Here is a 14743-nt window from a genome sequence, read left to right on the forward strand (position 1 = left end):
TCTTTCAGCTTGGGATGGGGCTTGTACTGGAAGGTTGTGGCCAACGGGTGCTGTGCTCTTCAATTGCTTTGAGGGAGGGCCTCAGATGACGGGAGGGAAGGTTTTTGTACATTTCCCTTTGGTGTGAGTGTCCTGTACATTTTATTGGTGGTAATATGCCATGGCTAGATACCCTGCAGAAAGCAGTGTGGCTTGCAGCCCTTTCCTAATCTCCTCCGGGTAACATTCTCATAAAACAGGTATCTAATGCCCTATAATTCATTTCACAGGCAGTACTTTTCCAATACTCTCTTTTATCTTTCATTAAACTGTTGTCTATTTTGAGTGTACCTTTTCCTGCAGTGCTTCCCTCATTTCCTGGATTCCAGTACGTCGAATGAACTCTGGCAGCTCAAAGGGTGGCTTCTCAATACCCCTCTTGCCCTGAAGATACTTGCGCTTGAAGCACCAGTGTCGGGGCACAGGGACTGAATTCCGAGCTGCTTTCAGATGAACTAGCAGCTTGGGGTCTTGCGCCGTCACATCATGCATCTCCACCACATCTGGCCGGGCCACCAACTGGGAAGAAATAAACAGAAGCAAAGCACATTCAGAAACAGCTGAATGGAAATAAACAGATGCACTAGTTCAAGAATGAAACTAAAGATACCTTCTGTTGCTTACATTAATGTGTACATTTCATTTTTCTAATGCCAAGAACCAAAAAAACAAAAAAACTCGCAGGACATCATCACTATGTAAGATTGCATCAGTTAAAAATCTGTAAGGTCGATGTATAAAAGGACACAGCTCTGCTGTCAAGACATCGGCCTGCAGGTTGGTGTAAAATTAGAGATAGCTCTTCTGTGCAAGTGGATTTTAACCTCTTCAGTGCAGCGCGAATTGCGCTGCGGTGCTGAAGGTTCTAAAGAACCTATGGACTCATGATGGAACGGTTCCGTCATGAGCACCGAAGGGGTTAACACTAGTGAAGCCTGAAGGTTAGCTCTTTTTATGACCCTCCCAGCAATATTGCAACTGTAGAATAAGGAATATGCTACTTACCAGTATGCATCTGTTCTTGGCATGTAGGGCTGCTGACATTCATATCTTGTGCATAGATCGCCGCCTAGTGTTGGGTCCAGATGATTGCACCTTGTTGTCCTGGAAGAGTCTTCGAAGTATCACGAGATAAGTGACTCCTCCTCTGGACTACAGTGCGCATGGGCATCTTCTCCATCCTCAGATTGTTTTTCGCCATTGTGGCAAAGATGGAGTATAGTAAAATAAGAGATGGCCATGCAAAAGAGAATCCTGCAGCTGCAACAGGCACCGGGGAGGAGGGTGGGCAATATGAATGTCAGCAGCCCTACATGCCAAGAACAAATGCATACTGGTAAGTAGCATATTCCGTTCAAGGCATGTGGGCTGCTGAATTCATATCTTGTGCATAGACTGTATAGCAGTATTTCATCTAGCGGTGGTCACCTGTACCAGCTGCAGCAGTCTAAAGAAGAGTTTTAAGGACAGCCTGACCTACAGCAGCTTGCTGCTTTGATTGCACATCTACACAATAGTGTTTAGTGAAAGTGTGTATAGTAGACCATGGAACTGTCATACATATGTCTTCTAGGGGAATATTCCCTAGGAAAGCCATGGATGCCCCCATTTTACGTGTAGAGTGTGCTTTTGGGGGTAACTGTTAGAGTGCGTTTAGCTTTTTGATAGCATATTTGAATGCATTTAACTATCCATCTGGCTATTCCTGATTTTGAGATGGGATTACCTTTATGTTGTGGTGAAAAAGCAACAAACAGTTGCTTTGTTTTCCTTAATGATTTAGTCTTGTCAACATAATATAGCAGAGTTTTCCTTACATCTAGTGTGTGTAGGGCTCTTTCAGCTACTGACTGTGGTTTTTGGAAGAAAACTGGCAATTCTATTGATTGATTGATATGGAAAGTGGATATGACTTTTGGCATTAACTTAGGGTTGGTCCTAAGTACTACCTTATTTGCATGTATTTGCATGAAGGGTTCTTGAATAGTTAGTGCGTGAAGCTCACTCACTCGCCTGAGGGAGGTAATGGCAATCAAGAATGCCACCTTCCATGTTAGAAATTGCAATTCACATGAGTGGAGTGGTTCGAAAGGAGGTCCCATAAGTCTGGTAAGTACCACATTTAAGTTCCAGACTGGTGAAGGTGGGTGCTTTGGAGGGATTATCCTTTTAAGACCTTCCATAAAAGCCTTGATTGGTGGTACCTTAAACAGGGAAAGGTGTTGCCTGTTCTGGAGATATGCTGCTATAGCAGCAAGATGTAGCCTTATAGAAGAGTATGCTAGATTGCATCTTTGAAGATGCAAGAGGTAACAGATAATGTTTTGGATGGAAGCATCTAATGGATTGATTTGGTTATTGTTGCAATACATTAGAAATCTTTTCCATATAGCTGCATAGCAGGCTCTGGTAGTTAGCCGTCTTGCTGCCTTGATGATGTTCATGCAATCAGGAGGTAAGTTAAGGTATCCGAACTCTAAGACCTCAGGAACCAGATCGCTAGTTTCATCTGATCGGGATCTGGGTGCCTGATTTCTCCATGGTTCTGAGTTAAAAGATGGGGCGAGAGGCGCAGCCTTTGGTGGGGAACTAATGAAATTCCAGGAACGGTGTGCACCATGGCTGTCTTGCCCATGTGGGAGCAACCAGGATCATTGTGAGTGACTGCTGACGTAGTTTGCATGCCACCTGCGGAATCAGTGTAGCTGGTGGAAAAGCGTACGCAAATCTGCCTGACCAGTTCATCCATATCGCATTGCCCTGTGACAACGGATGTGGGAACCTGGCGGCAAAGTACTGGCATTTTGAGTTTTCGTTTGTGGCAAACAGATCTATCTATGGATGCCCCCATTTTTGGAAGAATGGTTGGAGAACTTAAGGGTGAATCTTCCATTCGTGTAGCTGTTTGCTGTGTCTGCTTAATAGATCGGCTACTTGATTGTCTTTCCCTGGCAGGTGTTCTGCTAGGAGAAAAATGTTTCTAGGAATTGTCCACCTCCATATGCTCTTCGCTAAGTTGGACAGCTGTGGAGAGTGTCCCTCCTTGTTTCTGGATTTAGTACATGGCTGTCATGTTGTCCGTCCGGATTAACACAGCCTTGTTGTACAAGTATTTCTGGAATGCTTTCAGTGCTAGAAATATTGCTAGCAACTCTAGTTGGTTGATATGCAGTTTCTTTTGTTTGATTGTCTAGAGCCCTTGGACTGTGTATTGAAGTAAGTGGGCTCCCCAACCTATCAGTGATGCGTCCGCTGTTAGTACTACTTGTGGAACTGGCTCTTGGAACAGTCGCCCCTTGGAAAGGTTTTGTGGGTTCCACCACTGCAGAGAGTTGTAAGCGCGACTGTCTACCAACACTAGGTCCTTTAGTTGTCCCGGAGCTTGGTTCCACTGCTGTGCTAGGCATTCTTGCAGTGGGAGCATTTGAAGTCGGGCATGAGGGACAATGAATATGCAGGAGGCCATCATGCCTATGAGCTGCATGAACACTCGAGCTGGCAAGGAGTGTTGTGGCTGAAATTTTTGCATGACAGTCTGCATGTTGGCTATCCTGGCTGGCTTTGGATATGCCTTTGCTACGGAGGTATCTATTGTAGCCCCCAGATATTGCTGTATGTGGGAGGGCTGTAGATGTGATTTTGGGTAGTTTATGGAAAAACCCAGGCTGTGTAGCAGCTGCAGTGTCTGAGACGTATGGCTTGCACACTGCGCGTACAAGTTTGCTTTCATGAGCCAATCGTCCAGGTATGGAAACACGTGGATGTGTTGCTTTCTGAGGTGTGCAGCTACTACCGCTAAACATTTTGTGAACACTTTTGGGGCTGTGGTTACCCTGAAGGGGAGAACCTTGAACTGATAATGTTGACCTTCTATTGTGAATCTGAGGTATTTCCTGTGAGCTGGATGTATAAGTATGTGAAAATATGCGTCCTTGAGGTCTAATGTTGCTAGGAAGTCGCCTTGCTGGAGTAACGGGAGTACTTGTTGTAGAGTGATCATATGGAAGTGCTCTGAGAGTATGTATTGGTTCAGAGGTCTGAGGTCCAATACTGGTCTGAGGGACCGGTCCTTTTTGGGAATAATGAAGTATAGTGAGTATACTCCTGTCCCTTGGTGTTGAAAAGGGACTGGCTCTATGGCCCCCTTTTCTAGCATGGATGTCACCTCTTGTTGTAACAGGGTGATGTGTTCTTTGGACATAGGACGGTGTTTGGGTGGTATGTTGGGTGGAGTAGAAGTGAGTTCCAGGCAATAACCATACTGGATAATTTGTCTCACCCACCTGTTTGTGGTAATTACGTTCCAGACTGGTAGGAATTGTTTGACTCTGCCTCCGACTGGTGTTAGATGGTCTGCGAGCGTTTGCTACTACCAGTGAGTCTAAAGGCAACTGGCATTTAATGTAAGTAGGGTCTGTAGGGGCCGCCTTATATTTCTTTTCAATCCTGGGATTGAGTACCCGTGCCCCGGCTGCATCTTTAAATATGTCTGGCGCGTGTTTTAGTACCCCTTGCAGCATAGGAAGTGTCCTGACATTTTTCTCAGAGGTAGGAAAAGTGTCAAACAGTGTGCATGTCGACCTTGTGGTATTTTGCTGCCCTATCTAGCAGTTGGTTAAAAACAATGGTGTCGTCGGTAGGCAACAGCTTTGTAGGGTATGGGGAGGTGTCAGGGATGGGTTGGTGTGTTATATGGACCATTCTGATCCTCCCATGTGTCATCCTGTGCATGTGGATCCTCTGGTTCATTAAAATCATCATGAGGATCTTCCCCCCTGTTATGCTCATCATTATAGTCTGAATGTGTAGGAGAGTAGGGCTCAAAAGGCATATTAGGATAGAAAGGAGGAGGAGGAGTAAAAGGCCTAGAGGGAGATGTCCTGAAGTCGTTTTTCTTCGGAGGAACAGGGGAAGGAGTGTCCGTGTCCAATGGTCTCATTTTATGGTAATAAACTGTAACTTTGCCACTTTCAGGGTTTATATTCAGTTTAGATTGTTCCTCTGATTCTGGATCAGGATGGAAGAGTTCTTCTTCCACTGTCCGTGGCTTTGGTGCCGATGTTTTTGGCTTACTGACTTGTTTGTGACCTTTTGGCTCGAGGGCCTTTGGTTGTGGAGTCTTTTTCGGCTCGACTGTCGCTTTGGGGTCGGTAACCTTTTTTGGTTTGACGTCTTTTGTTGGTTTAGCAGTCTTTTTCGGTTCGGCGGCTTTGTTTGGGTCGACGACCTGTTTCGGATCGACCGGAGCTTTTGGTTCGATACGTTTTTTATGCTCCACTGCTTTTTTAGGCTCAACGTTTTTGGTCGACCCGATGACTTTTTCCGGTACGACCAGCTTTGTGTTGTGATCCTGCTTTTATTGATCCACTCTTTTTAGGATCAACAGACTTTTTTGGGTCGGGTGTTCTTTTTGGATCGATGACCCGCTTTGGTTCGAGGCTCTTCTTCTGCTCAATAGCTTTTGACTCGAAAACCTTTTTGGGTTGGGTGACCTTCTTTGGTTTGACCACCTTCTTCGGCTCGACGACCTTTGGCTCGACGACCTTTTTCGGTTCGACGACCTTTGGCCCGACGGCCTACTTCGGTTCGACGACCTTCGGTTCGACAACCCACTTGGGTTCAACAACCTTCTTGGGGAGAATGTCACTTGGTCCTGGGCTATCGGAAGGCTTTGTTTAGGGCTTCGGAGCCGAGCTGGAAGGCGGGGCTTCTGAAGGAGCTTGTCGATCTCGGCTAAGGCCTTTAGGCGATATTTCAACCTGAGCCTTCGGTTTCGGGATAAGTGGTGTTGGGGGCTGTGTACTCACTGTTTGCCCTGGCAGGATCTGGTCATCAGAGTCCGACTGGTCCTCAACGGTGACCATTTCTAGATCTGAATCCGCCGCTTCTGGGAGGTCGTGTTCATCATTGAAGATGTTCTCCGGTGCCGGCCGCTGCATCTCTTGCCTAGCAGCCCGTCAAATCCGGATGGTCTTCTTCGAACGGAATTGGGCACACGCTGGGTAATTTTCTTTGTTGTGCTCCGATGATAAGCACTTGTTGCATACTGTATGTTTGTCAGTATGCAGGAATTTGGAGTGGCATTGTGGGCACCTTTTGAACGGGCTCCTTTCCATCGACAGCAGGCCCACTTGGCGTCGAAAGGCCCAACGGCCCGCGTCGACGACCGGATCAAGATGGAAAGTTTGGTCAAGAAGTACCGAACGAGAACAATACTGTCGAAGTCGAAGGCCTTTTGGCCTTTTAAAGTAGTTTAGTTTTGGTTCCGAAGTTGGAGTAGAGGAATACATCCGAACCCAATGGCGGAAAAAAACAATCTGAGGATGGAGAAGATGCCCATGCGCACTGTGGTCCAGGGGAGGAGTCACCTATCTCGTGATACTTCGAAGACTCTTCCAGGACAACAAGGTGCAATCATCCGGACCCAACACTAGGCGGCGATCTAAGCACAAGATATGAATTCAGCAGCCCACATGCCTCGAACACCCACATACCACGACCAGAGTTTGTATTAGCAGTGTGGCTTAAGGAGTAACTAAGCCTAAAGCATGTAGAAATAAATCATCAGGGTTACAGAAACTGCATTACAGAGGTTTTATTTAGAACCCCAAGACTTGCATAACTTGATACCAATCTACATCCACAGTCCTGTCCAGATAAGTGAACTGTGCTGCTCGCCTATATTTAAGGAATATAGGAGATGACTGGAAAAAAGGTTCAGGCCATTTGTTTTGTGCAATGGCAACAAGATACATGACCAGTGGAAAAGGTTTTGAAAACACTACTGTACTACTACTACTAAAGCTATAAAACTTCCCAGTAGACCTATTCCCAGTCTCTTGTACCACTACTCACCTGCTTCAGCTCAGCCACTGTGAAACGGTTCATTCGACGCATCTTTTTCTTGGAAAGTTTGGGAATGTCTGGCTTCTTGTACTATGGACAAGAAAGGAGACCAAAGCACATATTGAAGACAACAGAAGTCCAATAGTTTAATCACAATTAGTCCCTATTGAAAGCATTTTAGCAGGGAAAAGTGTACACTTCATACCAATTAATGCCGTTATACCACAAGCTTTCCGAGAAGGCATATCACAAAATCCATTATAAAAAATACCACATAAACAAATGAATCCGTATGCAAACCTTAACCCCTGCCCGCCAAACAATTTCTTCTTTCGTGCCCCAAAACATAAAAAAATTATATTTATTTGGTGTGTTGTGAAAGCAGGAGCTAGAAGAGCACAAGATGGTAATATTTCTGAATTCTTCATTGCTATGTTCACCATTTAGGAACACTGTGAACATATGGCAGTTCTACTCTAGAAATATATTACTTTTTAAATATTTAATTGCATGGAAATCTAAGATTTGGTCTTAAGGTTCAGTACAGGTGGGACACGTGTACTCTGCTTTGAATGTAGGATGGTATAATGGGGATGGGAATAGTTTTACCTGGTTGTACTGTTTCATGTTTTTAGGACTGTAAGGCATGGCAGAGTTTTATTAATTATTTTCAGTCATTCATTCTGAAATGTCATAACATCTATTATTTTTTTTAATGTGTACAATGGCAACCATGCTGCAAAGAACTTTAGAGGTTTGCACTACGACAGAGGCATTAGAAACCTTAAACAGCGGATAAAGTAATTCATGCCAAAATAAAGAAACAAATAGTTTCTTACCTGTCGGTGTAGTTTTGCAGCTTGATGATCTTTCTGTATTCACTATGCTGTGCATTATTCCGAGGTCTTGTGGTTGGGTCCGGATTCGTAGTCTTTTCTTTGTTTTTTTGTGTGTTTTTTTCGTAGCCCAGGTGGGCGTCGACGTCCCACCTTTGGTGTATTTCCGGTGACATCGGCACGCTTCCTGTGGAAGCTCCCACTCCTGGGCGCCATCTTCGGATTCTTTTTTCTCGTGTTCGTCTGGTTACCGAAGTTATGGCAATGTTCAACTAAAGTTTTTTCACCGCTTTAACATTTAAGGCTTCTTTTCCAAGTATTGTCTTTGTTTCAACCACCTTATCTCTCCAGCCTCATCTTTCTGGCGGAGGTGGGTGGGTTCGCTAGTGAATCCAGAAAGATCATCAAGCTGCAAAATTACACCGACAGGTAAGAAACTATTCGTTTTGCAGCTTGAATCTTTCTGGATTCACTATGCTGTGCATAGACTTTGTAGCGGTTTCTCATGTTTGTGGCGGCTGGGTGGAAGATGAGCGTTGGTTATTGAATATGTGTTGAAGCACCCTTTGTCCGACTTGTGCTTCCTTGTTCATCTGTATATCCACACAGTAGTGCTTCGTGAACGTGTGCACAGAAGCCCATGTTGCCGCCAGGCATATGTCCTGAATTGGTGTGTAAGCTAGGAAAGCTATTGTAGCTCCTTTTTTCCTGGTAGAGTGGGCACGTGTCCCCTCTGTTAGTTCCTGCCCTGCCTGCTTGTGGCAGAACTGTATTGTTTGGGTGATCCATCGCGCAATTGTTCCTTTCGTTACTGGTTTCCCCATGAAACTGTTAGCGAAGGACAAAAAGAACTGCTTTGTTTTCCTGTGTCCCTTCGTTCTTTCGATGTAGTGCATGACTGCACGTCTGGCGTCCAGAGTGTGCAATGCCCTTTCAGCTCTTGTTGCCGGTTTTTGGAAGAAACTCGGTATCTGTATAGTTTGATTCAAATGGAACCTAGACACCACTTTTGGCATGAAGAGTGGGTCCGTTCTCATCACCACCCTATCGCTGTGTATCTGTATGTAGGGTTCCTGTAGTGTTAGTGCCTGCAGTTCGCTCACACTGCGCAATGAAGTGATTGCTACCAGGAAAGCTGTTTTCATGGTCAGCACTTCTAGGGAGGCCTTGTGAATCGGTTCGAAAGGTCCCTTCATGAGTTCCGTTAGGACACGGTTAAGGTTCCCTGCAGGTGGTGGCACCCTCTTTGGCGGTGCCATCCTCTTTGCTCCCTCCAGGAATCTCTTAACGACCTGTGATGTGAAGAAACTCTTGCACGTTTCTCCTCTCGTGTAAGCGACTATCGCTGCCAAGTGAACCCTCAGTGAGGATGAGCTCAGATTTTTGTCGAGCAGGTGCGTGAGGTAGTTTAGCACTTTTGAGTCCTTTTTCATCTTATTGTGTAACTTTCCCCTCCTGCACCACAGTGTAAATCTCTTCCATTTCGCTACGTAGCACGTGTGCTGGGTCTTCGTGCCTCCCGAAGTACCCTGAGGGTGCTTTCTGGCAGTTTCAAATGTGCAAACTCTATGTCCTCAAGAGCCAGGCTACGAGGCTCAGGCTCTCTGGCTCTGGGTGCAGCACTTCTCCGTTTTGCATGGAGAGTAGGTCATTTCTTCTCCTGAATCTGTGGGGTGCACTCTGTCATCTCCATGATCTGAGAGTACCATGTCTGCCTGGCCCACTGTGGTGCCACCAGTATCAGGGTAATGTTGCTCGCTCTGCACTTGCTGAGTACCTTGTGTATCATCGGTATCGGGGTAAAAGCGTAGGCAAATGTCATGGACCAGTCTATCCATAGGGCATTCCCCAGGGAGTCCTCCCCGGGCTGTCTGGATGCGAAGTGTTGGCATTTTGCACTCTGACGTGTTGCAAATAGGTCTACCGACGGTGTCCCCCACCTGTCGAAAAGCCTTCTCGTCTCTTGTGCATTGAGTTCCCACTCGTGTGATGCTGATGTCTGTCTGCTGAGCCAGTCTGCTTCTACATTGTCCTTTCCTGGTAGATGTATGGCTAGCAGGTCTATTTTGCGTGGGATGGCCCATCTCCATATTTCCTGCGCTAGTTTCGAACGTGGAGCTGATTGTGTCCCCCCCCCTGCTTGTTGATGTAAAACATCGCTGTTGTGTTGTCTGTCTGGATCAACACTCTCTGGTTGTACAGTTTTGTTTGGAAGGTCTTTATGGCTAGGAAAACTGTCTTCAACTCCAGGTAATTGATGTGTCTGAACGCATCTGCTGGTGTCCACAGGCCTCTTACTTTGAGTTTCTCCATGTGAGCGCCCCATCCCCTCTGGGACGCGTCTGTGGTAATGGTCACTGTTGGAGTTGGTTGCGTCAGAGGCTTCCCCTTTGTTATGTTCCCCATGTTCCACCATGCCATCTCTTTCTGCACTGCGTGCGTTACAACCACTGGATCCTCCCAACGACCTGTAGCTTGTGACCATTGCTCCTGTAGCCATTCCTGTAAAGGTCTCATGTGGAGCCGTACGTTTGGCACTAGGTGTATGCATGATGCCATCATGCCCATGATTTTGCTCGCTGTCCTCACTGTCCCAGCTTGCCCCTTCTGGTAGAGCTGCGTCTCCCTCACGAGCGCTATCCTTCTCTTCTCACTGGGGAACACCTTGCTCTGTAAGGTGTCGATCTGTGCTCCCAGGAAGATTTGTATTTGTTCTGGTACCAGAGAGGATTTTCCCCAATGGATGGAGAATCCTAGGTTCATCAGTGTGCTGGTCACTCTTTGTGCGTGCTGTTTGCACGTTTTGTATGAGCTTGCTTTGATCAGCCAGTCGTTCTGGTAAGGGTACACGTGTATCCCTTCCCTTCGTAGGTGTGCTGCGACTGTTGCGAGGCATTTTGTAAAAACCCTTGGTGCCGATTTGAGGCCGAACGCCAGGGTTGTGAACTGGTAGTGGTCTTCCCGATGATTAACCTGAGGAGGTGTTTGTGGCCCCTGTTCATTGGGATGTGCAGGTAGGCATCTTTTAGGTCTATGGTGACCATGAAGTCCCCGCCTTGCAATTGAGGAAGTACCTCTAGTAGGGAGGTCATCTTGAATCTCTGCGTTCTTACGAACTTGTTTAAGAATCTTAGGTCCAAGATGGGTCTCATAGTTTCGTCCACCTTTGGTACCAGGAAGTATGACGAGTATACGCCCTTGCTCCTTTCCCTGTAAGGTACTGGCTCTATGGCTTGTTTTTGCAGGAGCTCCTTTTCTTCCTAGCGAAGGAGCTCTAGGTCTTTCCTCGCTAGTGGCCTTCTTTTTGGCTTCCTGTCCATTGGCTTTCCCTTCAACTCTATGCAGTATCCGTACTGTAAGATGTGGAGTACCCATTTGCCTGATGTTATACTCTTCCACTCCCTGAAGAAGTGTTTCAGTCATCCTCCCACTGGTCTTACATGTACGGAGGTGTCTAGTTTGTGTAACTACGGAGGTTTCTAGTTCGTGTAACTCCTGTCCGATGTGTTTCTGCTCCACCCTGGGCGTTTTTGCTCGGGTGGGCACATTGAGTTTTATTAAGTAACTTAGAGGCGGGCTGCTGTCCCCCTCTCTTATTTTGCCCACGTACATTCCCTCTCCCGCGAAAGGACTGGCCTCTTGGTTGGTACTGCCAGGACTGTTTTTGCTGCCCCTGCTGTGTCTGAGCGTCTGCTTGGTGGGCTTGCTGGAACACCTGGTGTGATGTCCCTGGCTGGTTTCCTCCCCTCCCGTTAGGTCTTCGTGACGGGGTGCCCTTTTTAGTACCTCTGAACTGTAATGCCCCCATGGATCTTGCAGTCTCGTTATCCTTTTTCAGTTGGCTGAGTTTCTCGTCAACTGGGGCCCCGAACAGCGTTTGTGTTGAACGGTGTGTTGAGGATGCTGTGCTGTACTTCTGGCTTGAAGCCCGAAATCCTGAGCCAGGCCTGTCTTCTCTCCGTGATGCCCATTATCATGAGCCTGCTGGAGGGGTCTGCTCCGTCCAGGGCAGTCTTGAGGCAAGAATTGGCTACATTCTTCCCCTCTTCAACAAGGTTTTCAGCTCTTTGCTTGAATTCCTGTGGCATGTTCTTTATTAACTGGCCCAGCTCTTCCAGGACCTGGTATTGGTGCCAGTTGAGCAGTGCATTGGAATTTGCCATGCGCCAGTGCATTGCGGCATTCTGTTAAATTCTTCTCCCCACCAGGTCCATCCTCTTGCTTTCTTTGTCTGGAGGTGGCCCAGAAGTGGTAGGCACATTGGCCCTCTTTCTTGCTGTGGCTGCGATGATGGAGTCTGCTGAGACCGATCCCTGAATGTAGGGTGGGTCCTTGGAGGAATGTTTATACTTTTTCTCCGTCCTGGGAGTGAACGCTTTGCATGTAGCTGGTTCCTTGAAAGCCTCTTTTCCCTGTGCCATGACACTGTCGAGCATGGGCAGGAACTGGCTCCTTGTTTGTGTAGGGAGCAGTGTCCCGAAAAGGAATACTGCTTTCTGCTTTTCTTCGTCGAGTTTTACCTTGAAAACTGCAGCCGCATTCCTGATGACTGTGTTGTAGACTCCGATGTCATCTGGCGGCGAGGGATACGTGTCGACGGCTTCCTCTGGACTTTTGGTGTCGACGTCCTGCCAGTCTACTTCCTGAGTCTCCGAGGATACAGACCCGAGGAGTGTCCTGCGGTCGTCATCTCCTTCATCCTCGTAGTAGGAGGCCTCCTCGTCTTCTTTGTCGTCGAAGGTCTCGACGCTCCCAGACTGTCCTTCGACGTCGTAGTCCTCCTCCTCCGTTTCCTCGACCACCTGTACCCTAGGTTTCGTCGGGATTGTGTATTCCTTCAACCTGGTGTCGAAATCTTTTTTTCCGCTGCAGGATGTTTTCCATCTCGGCCTCGAGGCGTCTTTTCTTTTTCTCCATTTCGTCCACGTGGTCTGCGCCAAATGGATCGGCTGCTCTTTTCGGCGCCGAGCCGACTTTCGTCGTCGAAGGTTTCGGTGCCGAGCTGGCTCTCGGGTCCTTCGTCGATGCTGAAGCGCCCTTCGGGTCCCTTTCCCTCGGCGTCAAATGCTCCTTTTCGGGGGCCATTTTCGACGTCTTCTGCTGTTCTCCAGCTTTCGGCGCCTGGGAGTCCTTCTAGAGGATCCCCTGTGCCTTGGTGTAGCCGCAGACGCCAAAGTTTTCGGTGTCGGCGCTTTCGAGGTTTTGCCCTCAATTTTTCGAGACTCTGGGTCTCTCTGTGCCTTAGGGGCTGTAGAGTCTCCTACCTTCTTTGGAGTCTTCGTAATATCGGTCTCTACGACCGTGTAGCCGTCTTCGGCAGCGACGTTGTCCTCCTCTTCCGATGATAGCCCCAGGTCTCGAAGGGACGGTGGCTGTCCCTTGCCCTGCATGGTGGAGGTTGGCTATCCTCTGCCTCTTTCTCACTCGAAGAGTCTCCGGCGTGAAGGCGGAGCAGGCGTTGCAGTCCTCGCTCTCGTGGTCGACCAGGAGGGAAAGGTTGCAGACTGGGTGCTGGTCCTTCTGCGCGTACTTGTGGTGGCAGTTACGGCAGAATTTGAAATGAGTGTTGTCCATCTCAGGCGTTCAGGGGGCCCCCTGAGCTTGCATTCTCCGATGGACGTCGAAGTTCTTGAAGTTCTTCTTCTCCTTCGTCGTCCTCTTCGATGATGTAGTCTCCTGTAGTCTTCTCAATCTCTTTTCTTTCGGGAACGATCCAGACCCAACCGCGGAAAAAAGAATCTGAAGATGGCGCCCAGGAGTGGGAGCTTCCGCAGGAAGCGTGCCGACGTCACCGGAAATACACCAAAGGTGGGACGTCGACGCCCACCTGGGCTACGAAAAGAAAAAAAAAAACAAAGATAAGACTACGAATCCGGACCCATCCACAAGGCCGCGGAATAATGCACAGCATAGTGAATCCAGAAAGATTCACTCTGCAAAATTACAAAGTTATATGGATAATACTTGGGAAGGTAAAGAAAAAAAAGGGTTGCCAATATAGGGAAATTAGTTGAACAATGATTAGGAAAGTTCTTTTGGGATCATGGGAGAAACCACTGAGGAATGTTGGCCAAGGCATCGCCAAGAGCATCTGGATGCACTGCTAGGGAACGCACTGTGCATAGATCGCCATCTATGTCTGCACTTTGTTGCTGTCCTGGAAAATTCTTTGGTAGTCACAAGATAGGCGACTCCTCCTTTGGACCATAGTGCGCAATGGGCATCGCCATTGAGGGAAATGATAGAGTTTTGTGAGAAATAGAAAAGATGCCTATGTATGTTGTATCTGAAGAAGATAAAACTGGAACAGATAACGGTAGCCGGGGAGGCAGGTGGGCATGTGTGAATCTGCAGCTCTACATGCCAAGAACAGATACATACTGGTAAGTAGTATTTTCCGTTCGAGGCATATGAGCTGCAAATAACACACTGTGCATAGATTGTATTGCAGTACTTCACCCTAGCGGCAACCACCATTATCTGTTTCAGTTGTTTGAAACAGTGTTTTGAGTACAGCCTGGCCCACACTAGCTTGTTGCTTTGCCTGAACATCTACACAATAGAGTTTTGTGAATGTGTGCGGTGTAGACCATGTAGTTGCTTTGCAGATGCCATCTGAGGGAATGTTCCCTGAGAAAGCCATTGAAGCCCCTATTTTCCTAGTAGAGTGGGCTTTAGAGGGAATAGTTAAGGAATATGCTACTTAGCAGTATGCATCTGTTCTTGGCATGTAGGGCTGCTGACATTCATATCTGTGCATAGATCGCCGCCTAGTGTTGTGTCCGGATGATTGCATATTGTTGTCCTGGAAGAGTCTTCGAAGTATCAGGAGATAGGTGGCTTCTCCCTTGGACTACAGTGCGCTGGGGCATCCTCTCAATCCTCAGATTGTTTTTCGCCATTGTGGCAGAGATGGAGTATAGTACAGTAAGAGATGTCCATGCAAAGAGTGAATGCTGCAGCTGCGACAGGCACCGGGGAGGTGGGTGGGCGATATGAATGTCAGCAGCCCTACATGCCAA

The 14743-nt window shown here is 47.4% G+C and overlaps 1 protein-coding gene across 1 annotated transcript in view; it reads right to left on the reverse strand.

The window, feature by feature from the left end:
- The window catches only part of SF3B2 (splicing factor 3b subunit 2), a 461083-nt gene that overhangs the window by 215382 nt on the left and 230958 nt on the right, over positions 1-14743 (reverse strand). The window contains exons 11-12 of the mRNA XM_086938496.1: positions 6895-6975; positions 331-558 (exon numbers count right to left, since the gene is read on the reverse strand). Of these exons, the coding sequence (XP_086794622.1) occupies positions 331-558; positions 6895-6975 (309 nt within the window). The remainder of the gene's footprint in view (positions 1-330; positions 559-6894; positions 6976-14743) is intronic.

Source organism: Lissotriton vulgaris, chromosome 9 (genome assembly GCF_964263255.1).
Source record: "Lissotriton vulgaris chromosome 9, aLisVul1.2, whole genome shotgun sequence".
In the NCBI taxonomy this organism is placed as follows: Eukaryota; Metazoa; Chordata; class Amphibia; order Caudata; family Salamandridae; genus Lissotriton; species Lissotriton vulgaris.